Here is a 20,686-nt window from a genome sequence, read left to right as displayed (position 1 = left end):
ATTTGTTGAGCTTGGGCTAAGAGTATGATAACCATCATATGTATTGACAGTGAAGTATAATACATATGTACAACATGCAAGGCATTCAATTAGTGTACAGTATGCAAAGGGACATTGCTGTTTTGAAATAGATTTGTTGAATTTTTAATAGCTACCTGACATCATTGAGGAAAAGAAAGAATTGCTATACTTCTTGATCATTTTAAAACAATACACAGTATTTTTAAAAAGGGTGAAAACAACAGTGTTAACATTTAGAATAAAAGGGAAGTGCAGGCATAGGATCAGAATTTTTATGTTTGTTACTCTAATTTTACTTTTTCCAGAGCTGCCATTTGACAGAATTCCTGAGCTCGCAATGTTCCTTGTCTCAAAAAATGGAATCACAAACACAATCACAAAAGATCAGTCAAAACTCCAGAATATGTAATAAAAATAAAATTGGACTTCTGTCACTTTAACAAATGTCCCAATAAAATTACAGCTTAAGTTACATGGTATAGCACCTTTGTTATAAAACAGCACATGCTCCAACATACTGCAAGATACCTACAAGTTAAAATGAAAAACAATGTACATAGCAGACACTTCCTGTCCAACATCTGATGTATCAAACTCTGTTCTTAAATATTTGTATCATGCCAGTATTATGCAAATTTGTGCCAGACTTTGGTTGATTAGATCCAATCGTGTACTCATTAAACAGCAAATCAGAAATATTAAAAGTATGAAACAATGAAGCAAATTATTCCAAAGCATTAGGTAATTGAGGCAATCTTACTGTTATTGCTAACTGAAGTCAGCCGGTTAGACGAGGATTGAACTGGAGTTAGGGAGCCCACGTTAGCTTTTAAAAGGTATTTTTATCAATTCCCAGTTCTCTCCTTATATCATGCTAGCTTTAAGAAATGATAGCGGCTACTCTCACTACCAATACTGTAATGCTTTTAAAGAATAAAATTGAAATCATTTTTATTTTTGTACTTCATGTTTTATGGCTATAAATGAGATAATACAGGTAGAAGATAAATAATAGAATTTACTTACAGATTTTCAATTTAAAAGAAACCAAAAATGCAGTTATTTAAAGGAGGATCAATACATCTCCCACGGTAGACAGAGATATGGGTCAGATCACAAAGCACTGAGACAGGGTAAGGAGTATGGACCTGGAGAGCAGAACAGTTTGAAATAATGGAATCTGGAAGCAATAACACAAATAATCTTGATCTATGATGCATCCTCATTTGTTTGAGCCAATAACAAGATGAGCCTAAAATGCCTAAGATGGCTGACAAAAACTTAACAGAAAAAAATCTGTACTACGGCTGGAACATCCTCCTCGATTTACCTGACCATTATATCCCAGCCCCCCCCATCCCAAAAAACAAAAGATGTGGCTGGCATCATGTCAATTAAAAAACAGGAACTGATTTTTCTTTTAACACTGCGGTATACAGTGTTTTAACAAGGCAGCAACAGAGTCTAACTGAGTAGAGAACAAGGTTGAGGAGGTTGCTAACCAACTTTTATCTCTCAGGAGTATTTTAAATTAGGCCTGGCTGCTTGAACAGATTCTAGCAGATTCAACAATATTCTAAATTTTGAAAGCGATTTAAGGAAAAGGAATTTATGTTGAACATCCTTACGTCAGTATGCAACATCAGAATATGTTCTGACTATTTACCATCCAACACCAGCTGAAATACAACTTGACCAGGCACAACAGTTGACAAGTAAATTTTTTTTGCCTGGGTTGAAATGCAAGGGCATAATACACAAGTGTCAAGAAAACCACCAACCAGACCAATCTAGACAGGTTTGCTGGTCAGGAGACCAGAATGTACACATTGCTCTACCCGAAATACGTACAAAATGTTAATTGGTTACTCAATCCAGGGTCATTATATTTTTGGCTACTTTCAATGTTTGACTGCAAGTCAAAAATGATGAATTGCTGTTTTATCTTCAGATATAGTTGCTTATTTTACATCAGTTCCAATATACTTCAAAGAATAAATGTTATTTATATGGTTGCCTTTTTCACCTGGAAATCAGTCAAAGTTTAGTTTCAGTCTTGTTGATCAGCCGAAACAAGTTGAGGTAAACATTTTACATGTTATGATCATGCTACATCATCAAGGGTATCAGGTAGTTAGGAAAGTGGATTTGAGGTCACAATCAGATCAACTACAATCTTATAAAATGGCAGGGCAAGCTAAGGAGTTATATGGTCTACCTATGCTCCTAATTCATGTGTTTATACATTTTCATGTGTATGGAAGAAAATTATATCAATTATCAAGATAGGAACATATAGAGTTCACTGTCACTATTTATTGCTTACTGTCCCATGCAATTAGAACATGTAGCTAGCCCAAAGCCCAAACCTGCCTAACACAAGCACACGTCAATTTTAATTTGTAGAGTTTTGATAGCACAAGGTTTTGGTAGCTGGAGTGCACTACAAGGAATCAGTTCATTTACCTAGATATGGGACAGAAAATTCAATCAATATCAAAGGAAAATTAAGGATCACCAAGAGCTGCTCGTAATGCTGAATCCAAGAAAAATGAAAAAGATAATATGCTGTAACCGAATTTTAGGAGTATATTTTGATGTAACATTGCAACATTTGCAATTTATACCCTTAACCTTTTTAAGGGAGATTATCAATTAATATCTAACCAAAAGCAGCTTAGGTTGTGGATTCATGCCCACTGAGTAGCAGATTGTGATTTTACAGAATAATTTTACATTGAACCACTGTAACAGAGTCTTAGCCTATCTGTTGGATTGAAGTCCCAGAGTTACACAAAAATTGTTCGAACGCACTATATTGCCTTGTTCTATAAGAATACTTGCATCTGTGGCTACTGTAGATAAAATTCCAATACATAGAAAACAGCCCACACATATCCAAAAAATAATTTCTAGTACAACTGCCACAAGTGTATTACAAGACACTAGTATTCAGTCCGCTGATGTACATGTAAAAGCTTATGACAAATTTATAAAGAGAATGTTTTTCTAACCTGCATTTTATATGCACTTTTATATTTTAGATGCAGTCAAAGCTATTATATTTACAATTTAGCTTAAATATAATCCATGTCTTACCCATAATGCACAATTTTAATATTTCATAATCAGGCTGACACAATAAAAGGCTATTAATAGAATACCATTAAGTTATGTTAAATTCTTTAATTTCCGAGACTGTTATATCCATACATCTAATATCTTAAACATTTTTCAACAAAATAGGCTTTTAATGGAAACAATGGTTGTTTAAGAGTTGTGGTGATACCCGCTGCTTTAAAATGTGGCTTTGTACAAACATGAATGTCAAAAAAGTCCTGGACACACCAAATAGTTATACACGTAGCTTGCATCCACATTACAGCAAACTAAGGTTAGTGGTCCAAAATACATCAGCCTTGTTCAGCATTTACTAGAGACAGCACAAAGGAAAAGTTGGCTCTGAAAGCAAGATAAACCCCATTGGCAGATGAAGACCAGAAAACAATACTGCACTGATCATTCCATCCTTTGTGTTTAGACTCTAATAAATAGCCCTGAGCTTTAATACTATTGCGAAGGGACAATAATTTAAAGGCCAAACCTGCAGCAAGTGTCTGTGTGATGTGCATATTCACAGCTTTAGCTAAATGTGCCACACTGGTCTCAACAGTACTAATTTCAATAGATAATTCCTGACAACAAAGATTCTACTGTGTAGACAGTGGTTACGCGCAAGATTATTTGTGTTATCATACAACTTTTGTCCAACAAAAACAATTAGTATTGGCTTACATTTACAGTATTAAGATTAATTGCTTTTTAATGGGAATTTTTTTTTCCAGTACTTTGAGATCTACAAGATGCGCCTAGAAAAAAAATACTACAGTGGAGAATGAAGTAAGCTTGAATAGAGAGAGGTTAAATTCCAGATTAATTGCTGTAACTTTGTCCTTCTGGGGGCTGAGCAAGTTTTCCATTTTCTTTACACATCATTTGACGCCGAAGTTCCGTCAGGACAGCTTTGATACTATATGAATTCTGCCACTTAGCTAGGACTGATATGCTTTTTGGATCCACCTAGGAAAGATGCAAATACAAATTACACAACTATCTGCTACGATACTTTTATTCCTTTTTAATTTAAACACAGATAATTAAGTGAATTAGGTAATTACTTCATCAATTTAAACAATTAGATTTCCACACATGTACATTATATATAATATACCATAAAGCATATACTTGACCCTCCTTATTATGAGCAAAGATCTATGAACTAATTCTTACCATTGGCATTTACAGTATACACGGGGACTAATTATTTTAACAGGTACTGCACAAAATACATTTAAACCTGAAAAAATCCTCCGTTATTCTCATTCAACTGGTACATAATGCTACACTAATAGTTAAAGATACATGTAAACTAACTGTCAAGATAAAACAACAAAAGCTAAATAAAATGCTTGGAGCAAAATGAGAAATTAAAAGATTTTGCATACATAAGGCACATTTGTAGCCTAAACAGAAAGGATCGATTTCCTCCCAGTTATAATGTTCTACTAAGAATTGCTCCATCTTGTGGCATAAACCTGACTCAATTTAAGCCATTTGGGTTGGGTGAGGTTAGGTCATGTTAGGGGAATGTCAAGAATGGCCAGCTCTCGAACCAAATCTGATATATACTCCTGTGGGAGATATCCAAGGAATTACCATGTTGCTAGTTACCTATTTAACTAGGTTTAATGCAACAGTACTAAATGTGGAATAAATAAGAAGTCAATTGCTAAACTAGAAATCAAGAACAAACAGTTTTCACAGACAACTTTTAAAAACTTATGCCACTTTTAAAGTTATTGTGTGCACAGCCAAACACATGAACTGTTCTGGAGAATGAAATATCCTTCAATATAGGAGAGCATGGATTCCAAAGCAATTGCCGTAACTTTGCCCTTCTGGGACATCATTTCTCTTTTCAAAGAACTGACCCCATTTTGGACAACAGTTGCACTGGCAATGGCTAGATTCAGTACTGAAGTACAAAATTCGAACTAAACTATGCAGAATTTTCTCCTCCGAAAGGGTGTGGATTTAGGTTTTTATTATTGAAATTTATAACATTTTTGTTAGGCAAGGACATCAAATGACATTGTCAAAGATGTGTAAATTGAACTGGAAGGTTTGGTTTCAGAAATTTTGTCACCATACTAGGTAACATCATCAGTGAGTGTCCAGATGAAGCACTTGTGGTATGGCCCGCTTTTTGTGTGCTTAGGGTTCCTTGGATTGGTGACATCATTTCCTGTGGTGATGTCATTTCCTGTTCTTTTTCTCAGGGGGTGGTAAATGGGATCCAAGTCAATGTGTTTGTTGATAGAGTTCCAATTTTGAATAACATGCTTGTAGGAATTCTCACGTGTGTCTCTGTTTGGCTTGTCCGAGGATAGATGTTTTGTTCCAATCCAAGTGGTGTCCTTCCCCATCTGTACGGAAAGACATGAGTGAGAATGGGTCATGTCTTCTTGTGGCTAGTTGATGTTCATGAATCCTTGTAGCTAGTTTTCTGCCAGTTTGTCTAATGTAGTGTTTCTTACAGTTCTTGCAAGGTATTTTGTAAATGACATTAGGTTTGCTTGTTGCCTGTATAGGGTCTTTCAAGTTCATTAGTGTGTTAGTGGGTTTGTGGGCTACCATGATGCCAAGAGGTCTGAGTTGTCTGGCAGTCATTTCCGAGATGTCTTTGGCATAGGGGAGAGTGGCTAGAGTTTCTGGATGTGCTTTGTCTGCTTGTTTGGGTTTGTTGCTGAGAAATGGGCAGATTGTGTTCGTTGGGTACCTGTTCTTTTTGAACACACTGTACAGGTGATTTTCCTCTGCTCTTCATAGTTCCTTTGTGCTGTAGCGTTTGGTGGCTTGTTGAAATAGTGTTCTAATGGAGCTTCGTTTGTGTGTGTTGGGATGATTGCTTCTGTCGTTCAGTATTTGTCCAAATATATTGTATTCCTGTAGACACTGGCTTGAAGTTCCCATTGGCTGTTCGCTCTACTATGACATCTAGGAATGGCAGTTTGTCACCATACTAGGTAACATCATCATGATCACTCTAACTAGTATCTCTACATGCAGGTGAAGGAAGGACACCACTTCGACTGAGACAACACATCCATCCTAGGACAAGTCAAACAGAGACACACACGAGAATTCCTAGAAGCATGGCATTCCAACTGGATTGACTTGGATCCCATTTACTACCCCCAGAGAAAAAGAACAGGAAATGATGTCACCAACCTAAGGAAACCTAAACACAAATAAAAAGCGGGTCATTCCACCAGTGCTTCATCTGGAGGCTCACTGATGATGTTACTTAGTATGGTGATGAAATGTCTGAAATCAAACCTTCCAGCTCAGCTAGCAAACCCACATCCAGAACCTCAACATGAGCTACAAATCTTCTTAAAACTCACTAATGTGTATATTGAGTTAAGGGTATAAAACACCATGAGCTAACAATGTCAGAACAGGTTCAATGCACTGAATAGCCGACAGCTATTCTTGTGAATGTATCAACTGCTATATGACACGAAAACAGGTTTGATGGGTGAAGTGGCCACCTTGTGTTTTGCAATGGCTTATGGAACATAACCAAGAACTAACTTGAGGTAACATTTGCAAGCTTCTTGGTCTCTTAAGGTTCTGCAAGTGACTAAGCCAGTGTGTACTGTACTTATTTTTATGATGGTATGCTTGTGCTTCATACGGAAAAAAAATTAATGAAAATGTCTCAACAAAAACTAAGCCATATGACAGGTCCTCAACTTCTCTAATCACCTCAAAGAAAGTAATCGCTGCACCACTGTGGCAGTGTAACAATGAGACCTCAGAAAAGTTAGTCAAACTAATGGGATTCAGAAACAAGCACGGCAATCGATAGTGGCAAATATAAACTTACCGTTCCATTGGAATTATTTACTCCATTCATATTTATTTTTGTTACAAATCTAACATGTGGAGCTACCTCTGGATATCTAGGACCACAGTCTATTTTAAGGCTGTATATTCGGTTTTCATAAATTGTCTGTAAAAAGAAGAGGGGTCATTTAGCAATATTATGGCACAAGCTGTAACCCAGATCAAGAAAACAATGGGAAGCATTGAAATAGACATTTCAAAAAGTTCAACAAAATATACGTTACATGAAAAACAAAAATTAAGATACACATGCAGTTTACTTAAGATGGGGAGTGAGACCGAGAGGTATAGGTGCATTGTTCCTTGAAAGTGGAGTTGCAGATAGACAGGATGGTGAAGGCAGCTTTTAGCATGCTTGCCTTCTGTTGTCAGAGCACTGAGTATAGCAGTTGAGATGTCACACTGTGACTGTACAGAGCATTGGTGAAGCTGCTTTTAGTATACTGCATCCAATTCTATAGGAAGCATGTTATTAAACTTACAGGGTGCAGAAAAGATTTACAAGTACGTTGCCACAACTAAAGGGTTTGAGTTATTGGGAGAGGCAGAAGAGCCTGGGGCTTTTTTTACCCTGGACCATCAGAGACTGAGGGTTGATCATATACCGGTTTATAAGGTCATGGGGGACATGGAAAGGGTGAATAATCAAAGTATTTTTCCTCAAGGGGGCAAGTCCAAAACTAGAGGGCATAGGTTTAAGGTGAGAAAGGAAAGATTTAACAAGCGTACAGTGGGTAACTTTTTCATACGGGGGTGGTGCGTTCATGGAACGAGTTGCCAGACAATATCTAAAAGGTGTCTGGATGGATAAATGAATAGGGAGAGTTTAGAGGGATATGGCCTAAATGCTGGCAAATGGGATTAGGTCAGATTGGGATGTCTGGTTAGCGTGGATGAGTTGGACCAAAGGGTCTGTTTCCATGTTATTTGATTCTGACTTTATGATGCTGATGGATGTCAGCCTAAGTTTCAAAAACATGTCCAAAAAAGGTCAACTTATATGCCAAGTGTAAACGTGTAAAGCCAACACTACTGTTATCTTTGTTGTTTGTACATCAAGCAGAGTTTGCTTAACATGGGCATCTTAAAAACTCCACCATATCTTCATTACAGAGTCTACGGTCCTTGACTGATTTCTTGCAGCCAGTAGTTGTACAGGTACAGCAACATTAATTTGAAAATTTTACAGACTATGAATGGAAGTACATCTTGAAAAGTGAGCTCAAGTTATATGCTGTGTATAAGTGAAAACATGAGTTTTGAGGCTGAAGAAATCGGTTCATCTTGTACGTCACAATCTAAGGTACTAGGGAAATCAAGGAAAGTAGTAGTTTAAAAGAGGTGGCTTGTAATGTTGCAAAGCATATCAGTAAGCCTAAAGATTGGAGTGTTTCACTTGGATTGGATCGATAACAATTGACATTCAAACCCAAGTTGAGAGTTTGGTGCTGCAAAGCAAGTTGGTCAGGCAGCATCCGAGAAGCAGAAAAATTGACTTTTCGGGCATGAACCCTTCAACAGGCACTGATGAGGGGCTTATGCCCGAAACATCGATCCTCTTACTCCTCGGATGCTGCCTAATCTGCTGTGCTTTTCCAGCACCATACTCTTGACTCTAATCTCCAGCATCTACAGTCCTCACTTTCTCCAAGGTGATTCAAATCCAAGTGCTAGGCTTGATCTTCTCCAATGAGAGAGTCTTCAAAAATCTCACATTTACATTAAGTGGTACTGATATTGCTAACTTCCCCATTAGTAAACAGAAACCTGACTTGACCAGCCATATAAACACCATGGCTACAACAACAAATTAAAGGTTGTGCATCAAACACTAATTCCTTCCAAGATCAAGATCTGCACATCATCTACAAGAACCTTTGCAGCAAGGTAAAGGACATGAGAGTGGTGGTGGAGGGTTGTTTTTCAGACTGGAGGCCTGTGACCAGTGGAGTGCCACAAGGATCGGTGCTGGGTCCACTACTTTTCATCATTTATATAAATTATTTGGACGTGAGCATAAGAGGTATAGTTAGTAAGTTTGCTGATGACACCAAAATTGGAGATGTCCTGGTCAGTGAAGAAGGTTACCTCAGATTACATTGGGATCTTGATCAGATGAGCCAAGAAGTGGCAGATGGAGTTTAATTTAGATAAATGTGAGGTGCTGCATTTTGGTAAAGCAAATCTTAGCAGGACTTACACACTTAATGGTAAGGTCCAAGTGAGTATTATTGAACAAAGAGACCTTGGAATGCAGGTTCATAATCCTTGAAAGTAGAGTCATAGGTAGATAGGATAGTGATAAAGACATTTGATATGTTTTCTTTAGTGGTCAGAGTACTGAGTACAGGAGTTGGGAGGTCATGTTGCCTGTATAGGACATTGGCTAGGCCACTGTTGGAATATTACATGCAATTCTGGTTTCCTTCCTATCGGAAAGATGTTGTGAAACTTAAAAGGGTTCAGAAAAGATTTACAATCACGTTGCCAAGGTTGGAGGATTTGAGCTGTTTTCCCTGGAACGTCGAAGGCTGAGGGTGACCTTACAGAGGTTTATAAAATCATGAGGGGCATGAATAGGATAAATAGACAAAGTCTTTTCCCTGGGGAGGAGTTCAGAACTAGAGGGCATAGGTTAGGGTGAGAGGGGAAAGATATAAAAAGAGACCTAAGGGGCAACTTTTTCACGCAGATGATGGTATGTGTATGGAATGAGCTGCTAGAGGAAGTGGTGAAAGCTAGTACAATTGCAATATTTAAAAGGCATCTGGATGGGTATATGAATAGGAAGGGTTTGGAGTGATATGTACCAGGTGCTAGCAGGTGGGACTAGATTGGGTTGGGATATTTAGTTGAAATGGATGAGTTGGACCGAAGGGTCTGTTTCCATGCTGTACATCTCTGACTCGATAACTTGTCAGGGTTTTGTCAAAGCACCTTTCAAATGCATAACCTCAATCTTAAAGAATAAGACCAGCAAGTACATGGAAGCACCATAATCTCCAAGTCACACATCATCCTGACTTGAAAATAGATCACTACTCGTAGTTGTTTGGTATTACTGAACTTGAAAACAAAAACAGTGTGACATACAAGTTAAGAACTATTGAATTTTTAAAAATAATATATTAAACACAAGGTTATGCTATTTTTTATTTCTAAACATATAGGTAGAAGATCCTTAATCCAAAATGCTCGGGACCAGCTATTTTTTGGAATTCGGAATTTTTGGTTTTCAGAATAAGTGACAGTTTAATGGTGAAATTTTTAAAAAGCTTACCGGAGGAGCAGACTTCTAAGTAAGAATGTGCTTGGCCACGCCCCCACACGTTATATCTAAGTGACACGCATAGAGTGGGTGTCGACTTGCGGGCATTCACAGAGAAACCTCAGGCCTGTCGGTGCTTGGCCACGCCCCCCCACGTTGCATCTGAGTGATACGCATCCAGTGGGTGTCAACTTGGGTTAACTGTTTGCTTGCCAAACAATCTTGTTAATGAGAAAAAAACTTCACAAAAAACCTTTGGATTTCGGAGCTTTTCAATTTGTGGATGCTCGGATAAAGGATCCTCTATTTGTACTAATAATGCTAAAGTGAGACACGGTGTGACGACTGAATGGGTGTTTATGCAAGAGTAAGCAAACAGATAATAAGTACTAAATTATGCCACACTTTGACTCTGCATTTGGTTTGAAGTATGCAAATTTCTTTCATTTATTAAATCTGATCTGCTCATGCTGCTACTTTGCTTTGATAGATGACCATACCATAAGCAGCACCAGTTTTAAAACATGCTGCACTATAAACACACTTCAGCATTTGTAGTGTCACAACACAATTAACACCACCACTAAACATGTAATAAATCTCTGTGACCATGGACTCTCTGAAAGTAAGTTGTTTGTCCTTGTGCATAGTTTCAATTTTGGTGTGCTTTTATCCCCAATCAAACATGAAGAGTAATTTGCTGAGTTTGAACCGCTCTACTCCCACTATCAAGCAAAAACACTGAATCCTTGAAATCACACCGAGCTGATCGAATACACACAAATTGCAGGATTCCAAATGATGTCTCTAATCTTCACGTCATGTAAGGCTTCAAGGCCAACCTGCATATATATATATCAGTACATAACAAAAGGATTGGAATAGTTATCCTGAATAAGTGTCAATGTATCAACAAAATACACGCCATTTTTCAGGAAAGGTCTAAATTTGTATCTGTTGGACATACTATTCAATATGACCTGGCAGATTTTTTCAAAAGCTTAAAAAAAATACTTGTTGGACTTATTCAAGAACACAAGCTACTGGGTTTTAGATATGATAGGTTCTGTCCTCACAGATCACTGCATCTGCATACAAAAATAATGTCCCTTTATATCATATCTGTGACTGTTTCTGCACAATATAAACTGGTCATTTTTTGGTCTCTCGGGGGACATGGACATTGCTAGCTAACCAGTATTTTTATTGTCTGTCCCAAGCCGCTCTTGAGAAAGTGGCCTTCTTCAGTTGGTGCAGTCCACATGCCGAAACCTGCCCAAAACCGATTGTAGCAATTTGCCAATTTTCTTCATTGTCACTGGGGCAAAATCCTGTAATTCTGTTCCTAAGAGCATTGTAGGTAAACCATTGGCATGTGGACAGGTTTAAAATTACTAGCTCACTGATGTTTCCAAAATGCACACAGTCCACAATTGCAGTAGTTCTAACTGGTGGCTCACCATAACCGTGTCAAGTGTAATTTGGAATGTGCAAGAAACACTGGCCTTGCCAGCAATGTGCATATTCTGTGAACAAAAATAAGTACTGGTAGCCAAGATCAAATTGAACATCAAAGTTTCAGGGGGGGTTGAATGACTTATTTCTGCATCCAAAGGAACTGCAAACAAAATTATTCTTTTCAATACTCAGGATCTGCATTTCCAAACACTCACTTAAACCTGTTAAACTATCCCATTAATCCAAAAATGCCAACATCCTGGGGATCAAACATTAAATTAGTATCACTGTAATTATGACTTTCCATTGTTAAAACCATACTTACCCTTGGAGGTCCAATAATCATTCCTGTCCACCTTGTCAGTGTCATATCTTCATCGTCTTCAAGTCCCCAACTTACTGTCCCATCACTTGCTCCCTTCTGGCCGTCTTCTAGCTCTTCCAAAAGGCGAAAATTGCGTGGAACTGTTACAGCTGCAACAAATAAAATAAGCTTAAACTACAACACAATTAACTGTAAGGACACCAAATTATTCCCATTTGACTGAGTTATAATACTTTAAAAATGAGTCAAATGGATCACCATACAACATTAAAAAATTGTTACTAAACACAGGTCAGTGTCACATTCATTGCGATGATTCAACAATTTAAGCTAGCTCAGGTAGGCAAAGGAGGGAATTAAAGTTAGTGAGACAAATTTAGGTTTAGATAGCATATGCAAAAATTGTTTTAAGTATTTTTCTTGTTCTTTAGAAGGATGTCATCAGAGTCACCTATAAATATTTCCTAGTTATATATTTTGAGTACTTAAGTATTAGGGAATGATAATACCTGATAACTTTAATTAACATGAATTGACTTTATAACAAATCAATAGCATTGGAGAAAAGATTTGAAGTTTCAGCATCTATTTTATCATTGTGATCTCCAATCTGTCTAAATACCAATTACTGACTTAGAATACATATGTTAAAATATTAAAAGATTGATAGAAATTGAACATGATAGCTTTTGTTATTTACATACATTGCTTATATATTTTTTTAAAACTTAGAATTATTATGCACTTTTCACAACCACCTGACATCTCAAAACACTTTACAGCCAATTCACTGTTATAACAGCCAAGTGTGCACAGCAAACTCCCACAAACAGCAATGTGCTAATGGCAAGATAAACTATTTTTAATATTCGCTGAAGAATAAGTATTGGCCATTTACACTTAAGATTATATTTGTCAAATTCATTGTTACTGAAGGATAAAAAGAATACATTTAATATATGTTGTCATCTCTCACCAAATTTTACTTCTGAATATTTACCCAATATAATTAACTAGTCAATTTTGTTTTGAATATTAAACATTGTCATAATCTCTAAATTGTTTTGAGTTAAATTATATTCAGAAGTGGGAACAGCACACCTGAAAGCTCCCCTCCATGCCACACTAAATCCTGATCTGGAACTATATTGCAGTTCCTTCAATATTGCTGCGTCAAAATCCTGGAACTCCCTAAAATCAGCGTGCTTGTACATACCACATGAATTACAATACTCAACGAAGGGAATTCTGTACCACTTTCTAAAGAGTAATTAGAGATATGCAATGGCTGCCATGCTAGTGACACCAACATATCCTGAACAAATTAAAAAAAAAGGCAGATCCTGGGGAATCTGGGGGCCCGCCTCTTTTAATTTTTCATATTAGGTAGATCAGAGTTTGTACAGACATGTGACTTTGCACATTTAAAATCTGTGATACTAGTATTTAAATCATTCTAAAACAAAAGTAGCAAGAAAGTGAAGGTGCATAACTTTATTACTGTAGATTTCCATGCTACAGTGCTGTCTTACTACTTAATCGCAAAACAAAGGAAATACTGCAAAACCAGATGAAATGCAGACCTGTAATAAAAAGTAATTTACTTCCTGCAATTATCTTATCACACTGAACGTAAACAAAATAACTTACCTTTGACAAAGTGCAATATTTTCAATAAAACTAATGCAACAGTTGAAGATACTAATTAACATCTTTCAGGTTAAAGTACAATGAATTTTGAAACAAAAATACAAACGTTTTTCTGCCTTCCATCCTGTATAGGGGTACATTCTACTAAGATAAAATCAATGATACAACTTTGTTTCATCTACCTGACCTATTTAGGGTTAAAAGGTGGTGATTAATGATTTTGCTTTTTAAAATATAATCAAACAGATGCTGAAGCACCTACCTTTAGTTAATATAGTCACTAAGAGGTTGACAATAAATAGGAAGAGTGAAACATAATACTGAAGTGATTCAGTAGTTGTGAAAAGATCAAAATTAGTTGCTTCAATCCAATGACAATTTTTTGTTTACCTCAATAACTCCTTTAACATCAACACCTTCCCAATATGCCTTAAAAGAGTCTTAAAAACAAGGTTATACCAAGTGCATTGTTACAGTTTTGTAGGATCTGTTAGCTCATATACATCAACATCAAACCTCTGCAATAAAGTATTGCTATTGCGGGAGATGTGAAATCAAGACAAATTGTTCAGAGTTTACATTCAGACCAACTTTCAAAACCTATTGGATATGCAACATTAACTCTGCTTCCGCACAGATGTCCACAGACAAACAGACTTTCTCCAGCACTTTCTGTTTACTTTGCATCCGAGCTAGACATTTACATTGGAGAAACTGGGGAGTCAGGACCCAACAACAGATCAATGAGGAAAGAAGCATTAAGAAAGATACTGGCAGCAACATTTTGAATAAATTGATGTATAATATTAGGTGGTAAAGAGAGAAGTATTGAAACTGGAGTCTGAAGTTGAAAAAACACATTTGATCATTTCTACCAGAGAATGTATGAAGATGATGCTAAAAGTAAAGCGTTTTTTGATGGCGAAGGTACAAGAAATATACTTGGTTTACATTTGAATAGAACAATATATTTGAGAACAGTCTGTTATAAACTTAGCTAGCGCCAAAGGCAGAACCAGCTGCAAGGGCAGAGTTTGTGTCGTCTAAAAATAATGGCTTCAGTATTTGTTACGTTTATATGAAGAAAAAGGAAGTTTTTCTAATGCTACATGACAGATATGCAAGTCTGACAACACAGATTTAATGGAGGGAGAGAAATTGTAGTGGGGCGAAGAGAGGCATTAGCATACCTGTGGAAACTAATCCCTTGCTTCCAGGTGATACCACTAAATTGGTAAATGAATAAGGAAGTTGAAGGAGACAAACTTTTGGGGGGTGCCTCTAAAGACAATAGTGTTGGAGCAGGAAGAGAAGCTTTTGCAGGCAATTATTTTCCAATGACTCAACAGGGAAGAAAAGTCCCACAAAGATGGAAAAGTAAAATAAAATGTTAAAAAAGCCTACTAAAGTCAATCATGTACTCAACTGCAGAGGGGTCAAAGGAAAAATGCACCTTATCACACAGAATATATTTGTTGAGTCCAAAATGGAACTTCAATTGTCAGCAATTCAGTTGCACTGAAGTTAATGTAAGGCAGCAGAATCACAGGTCTGTGATTCTTGAGAATCTATTTCAATTCTTTATAACTGGAAAGCAAATTTTATGCTCAGTTATTTGATACAAGGCAGTACAGTGTGTTTTTTTTCAATTTGTTCATGGGACATTAGCATTCCTGCTGGGCCAATATTTATTGTACAACTCTACTATCCTTGAAAAGGTGGAGGTGTTGCAGACCATGTGCAGGTCAATCCACAATGCCATTTGGGAGGGAATTCCAGAATTTTGTCCCAACACCATTAATGGAACGGGCAATATATTTCCAAGTCAAGACATCGAGTGGCTTGGAGAGCAAGTTGTAGGCAAAGGCATTTTCACATGCTTCTCGATTGTACAGGTTGTGTGTTTGAAAAATGTTGGTGAAGGATCTTTGGTGAATTTCTGAAGTACATCCCGTAGCTGGCACACACTACTGCTCTTTAGCATTGGTGGCAGAGGGAATGGATGTTTGAGAATGTGGTGCCAATCAAGTGGGCTGCTTTTCCCTGGATGGTGTCAAGTTTTTCAAGTGTTATTGGAGCTATACTCATCCAAGTAAGTGGGGAGTGTTCCAGCACACTCCTAATGTGCCTTGTAGATGACGGACAGACTTTGGGGAGTCGGATGGTGAGTTAGTTGGTGCAGTAATCCTAACCTCTGGCCTGCTTGTGTATTTATACAGCTAGTCTAGTTCAGTTTCTGGTTAATGGTAACCACCAGGATGTTAATAGTTGGAGGTTCAATAGGGTTAGATGATGATACCATGTAATCACGAGGTGGTGGTCAGAATCTCTCTTATTGGAAATTTAGGGGCAGCACAGTGACTTGCACTGCTGCCTCACAGTACCAGGGTCCCAGGTTCAATTCCAGCTTCGGGTGACTGTCTGTGTGGAGTTTTCATATTCTCCCTGTGTCTGTGTGGGTTTCCTCCGGGTGCTCCGATTTCCTCCCACAGTCCAAAGACGTGCAGGTCAGGTGAATTGGCCATGCTAAATTGCCCCATAGTGTTAGGTCAATTAGTCAGAGGGAGGTGGGTCTGGGTGGGTTGCTTTTCGGAGGGTTGGTTGGACTGGTTGGGCCGAATGGCCTGTTTCCTCACTGTAGGGAATCTAATCTAATCTAATCTAATCAAATAGTCATGACTTGGCATTTGTGTGACATGAACATTACTTGCCACTTGTCAGCCCAAGTCTGGATAATATCCAGGTCTTGTTGCATTTGCACATGGACTTCAATATCTGAGGGGTCACGAATTATGTTCAATATTGTGCAATCATCAAACATTTCCACTTCTGACCTTATGATAGAGAGGAGGTCATTGATGAAGTGGTTAAACATGGTTGGGCCTAAGAAGCTAGCCTGCGCGAACTCTTGCAGAGATGTTCAGGAGCTGAGATGAATGACCTCCAACAACCACAATCATGTATGTGTCAGGTATGACTACAAACAGCAGAAAGTTTTTCCTCATTCTCAATGACTGCGAATTTGCTAGGGCTCCTTGATGTCACATTTGGTCAAATACAGCCTGATGTCAAGGGCAGTCACTCTCACCTCACCTCTGGAATTTAGCTCTTTTGTTTACTTTTGCACCAAGGCTGTAATGAGGTCAGGAGTTGAGTGCTTGGCAGAACACAAACTGAACAGTCAGCATGTTATGACTGAGCAGGTGCTGCTCAAAAGTAATGCCGTTGGCATCTTCCATCACTTTTCTGATGATTTAGAGTCAACTGATGGGTGATAATTGGGTTGAATTTGCCTTTTTGTCATACATGGGCAATTTTCTACATCATCAGGTTGATGCGAGTGTTGATTGTGTACTGGAACAACTTGGCAGAAGTCCTCAGTACCATTGCCAGAATGTTGTCAAGGTCTACACCTTTTGCAGAAATGAATGCCTCCAACCATTTCTTGATATCATATAGAGTGAACCGAATTTGCTGAAGACTGACAATTGTGATGCTAGCAACCTCTGGAGGAGGCTGAGATGATCATTCACTTGGTACTTCTGTCTAAAACTATTATAAATGCGTTGGGCTCTCTCATCAGGGGATGGGGACATTTGTTCTAGATGGGAATTGTCTGCTACCTGGCAGCATGCATCTTTCTTGCTATATATCAGCCCAACCCTGAATGTTTTCCAGGTTTGCTACATTTAAGCATAAACTAGTTCAGTGTCAGAGATGTTATGAATGGTGCTGAACACTGTGCATCTCCACTTCTGACCATATGATGGAGAGGTCATTTCCAAAGCAACTGTAAACTATTGGGCCTATGACACAACTCTATGAAATTGCTGCAATGATGGTCTATTTAAGAAGTATTAATCTATATATGTAGTTTTTTGTGGTAAAAACTCAAATAAATATGCAATTATTTTCTATGAATATCTAATTATTTTCTGTAGGATTGCACAACATCTTGTAGAGATGGAAACAATGTATAATGCTGACAAAGCAGTTTCAAATGAGTAGAGAAATGAATATTACCACAGTTGACATCTGCACAGAGTAAATCAGAGTATTCTGTTCATTAAGTACTAAAGTTTTTAATTTGAACTTTTATTTTTTCTTTCACAATTGCAGTACATTGTCTCTCTCACTCTGATGAGAGAGCAGCTCTATGGCTTGGTAATATTATAGCAACTTTACCTTTAATCAAACATTAAATGTAGCTGCCTTCCATTTCAGCCTGTCATTATTTAATCCATTCACAGAAAACTGAAGAAACGTTGAAGTATGAAGCTTTCTATAATTTTAGAAAATAGTCAAAATCTGAGAGAACATACAAGTTAATTTTAAAAGTTTAGGATTATATTGAATCTCAGTCGCTTACATATTGTCAAGTTAGCTCGGCGATTGGTTGTCACCTCTAAACTAAAAGTAGCCTTGGGACATTAAACAAAAAGAAAAAGGCATTAAAACATTCAAGACATATTTATACCCCCTTTAGTATCAATCAGAAGTGTTTCCTGCTTTGCAACAATGCTAAATCTAATAGTAATACCTAGACATAACTTGTAACACTCCAGGACCTATTGATTTTAGACACAGCCTATAGATTCCATAATATTTTTCAAATAATTCCTTTTTTAAGAAGTTGAGTTATTCTCTAGTTTATTGACTCTCCTCTGCATACAGTATATATCAATGCCAAAATAATTTCCACAGGCTCAGAATGAGTTTGGAATTATTTGGCTGAATGAGGACTCTAATACTTAGAGTAAATTGATACCAATTTACATGGACAGTTATTTCTGTGGAATGAATACGCCAATAAATCAGTGTTGATATCCTACACCACAAATATTCCCCAGCACAAAATGTCAAAGTATATTCCACCAATTTGCTTTAAAATCTTGATTTCAGCTTTACAAAGAGAGCTATTATAGCAACATTAATTCTGATTTGTGTTTTTCCTGAGAGTTCAGGTTCACTGAATGCATTGTTACATCATTTTAAATTGAATTTATTACTCATCTGATTTATTTGTTTAGATAAATAATCAAACCTTAATGTGTTCGTGCATAGCTCTAGTGCCACAGAGCATCTCAAAAAAGAAGACATTTGTTGATTAACGTAACAGGAAATGCAAAACCAGTTAGAGACTTCAGAATAAGATTGACACCTTGAAAAAAAGATATTGAATCATCAAATTATATGTACATGAGCCTAATTTTCTACAGAGATTTCTTCTGCCCTTTTCATATTTGTGTAGCAACCGTACCAACTCTCTTGCATCAGTGCCCCAAAGTTGTCCCTTAAAGACTAAACAGAATAACATCAATTTAAGGAGTATTTCCAAGTGTCAGGATCATGCAAATAAAAGCACTTGGCATGCACCACAGATACACTGTCCATGCAAACACTGCTACCTCATTGGACAATACCAATAACGTGTCCAAACAATGCTAACTTTAAGATTCTTCAATCAATGAAGAAAACAAATCTACTTGCAATTCAGTACACTTTTAGCTTGCATTTGCATGGCAATTAGAAAGCCAATTCAGCATGGGGCCATCTAAAAAGGATGCAAGATCCATGTGCATACAGCAAGCAATAGGATGAATCTTAAATGCTTACTAAGGTCCTAGGGAGTGTTGCTGCACAAAGAGACCTTGGAGTGCAGGTTCATAGCTCCTTCAAAGTGGAGTTGCAGGTAGATTGGGTAGTGAAGAAGGCGTTTGGTATGCTTTCCTTTATTGGTCAGAGTATTGAGTACAGGAGTTGGGAGGTCATGTTGCGGTTGTACAAAACGTCAGTTAGGTCACTTTTGGCATATTGCATGCAATTCTGGTCTCCTTCCTATCGGAAGAATGTTGTGAAACTTGAAAGGGTTCAGAAAAGATTTACAAGGATGTTGCCTTGTAAGGTTTGAGCTATAGGGAGAGATTGAATAGGCTGGGGCTGTTTCCCCTGGAGCGTTGGAGGCTTATAGAGGTTTATAAAATCATGAGGGGCATGGATAGGGTAAATAGACAAAGTCTTTTCCCTGGAGTGGGAGAGTCCAGAACTAGAGGGCATAGGTTTACGGTGAGAGGGGAAAAATATAAAAGAAACCGAAGGGGCAAGCTTTTCACCTAGAGGGTGGTGCATGTATGGAATGAGCTGCCAGAGGAAGTGATGGAGGCTGGTATAATTGCAACATTTAAAATGCATCTAAATGGGTATATGAATAGCAAAGGTTTGGAGGGATATGGACCGTATGCTGACAGGTGGGACTAGATTGGGTTGGGATATCTGGTTGGCATGGATGGGTTGGACCGAAGGGTCTGTTTCTGTGCTGTACATCTCTATGACTCTATGATTCTAAATGCAGAGGCTAAACTAAAAAGGATGCACGATCCATGTGTAAACAGCAAGCATTAGGATGAATCTTAAACCTGACTTAAGAACGCTTACTGAGAAATGCAGTGGCTAAACTAGGAACTACGAGAAATATTTAATTCAATTTTTAAATATTTACAGAAAGAAAAATAGAGCTGAAAAATGTGTTGCTGGAAAAGCACAGCAGGTCAGGCAGCATCCAAGGAGCAGGAAAATCGACGTTTCGGGCATAAGCCCTTCTTCAGGATCCTGAAGAAGGGCTTATGCCTGAACCGTCGATTCTCCTGCTCCTTTGATGCTGCCTGACCTGCTGCGTTTTTTCCAGCAACACATTTTTCAGCTCTGATCTCCAGCATCTGCAGTCCTCACTTTCCCCCAGAAAGAAAAACAGAGTCAGCTAGTAAGGTTGATGAGACTAGAGACAAAAAGAAAATGTAGCTTTGAATAATATTTCCAAAAGTGTTTAACATTTAAAATTGAAAAGTAATTAGAAGGAATCAAATACCTCACTAATAAAATGTAAATTTAGTGAAAGAAAATGTTTGCATAATTATGATCTGCCATGCTATTAAAACTTAATTTATGGAATTTTTCTGTCAAGTCGCATCACAAGTCCCACAACTACATATCCA

General features: G+C 37.6%; 1 protein-coding gene across 1 annotated transcript in view; it reads right to left on the bottom strand.

Moving 5' to 3' along the window:
- Positions 1–404: 404 nt before the first annotated feature.
- Positions 405–20,686, bottom strand: part of LOC122560067 (ubiquitin-conjugating enzyme E2 variant 1-like) — a 54,687-nt gene continuing 34,405 nt past the window's right edge. The window contains exons 2-4 of the mRNA XM_043710272.1: positions 12,045–12,193; positions 6,974–7,099; positions 405–4,101 (exon numbers count right to left, since the gene is read on the bottom strand). Coding sequence (XP_043566207.1) covers positions 3,955–4,101; positions 6,974–7,099; positions 12,045–12,193 — 422 coding nt within the window. The 3' untranslated portion in view covers positions 405–3,954. The remainder of the gene's footprint in view (positions 4,102–6,973; positions 7,100–12,044; positions 12,194–20,686) is intronic.

Source organism: Chiloscyllium plagiosum, chromosome 20 (assembly GCF_004010195.1).
Source record: "Chiloscyllium plagiosum isolate BGI_BamShark_2017 chromosome 20, ASM401019v2, whole genome shotgun sequence".
Lineage (NCBI taxonomy): Eukaryota > Metazoa > Chordata > Chondrichthyes > Orectolobiformes > Hemiscylliidae > Chiloscyllium > Chiloscyllium plagiosum.
Note: the sequence above shows the minus strand (reverse complement) of the source record. Positions and strands in the feature narration are given on the sequence as shown.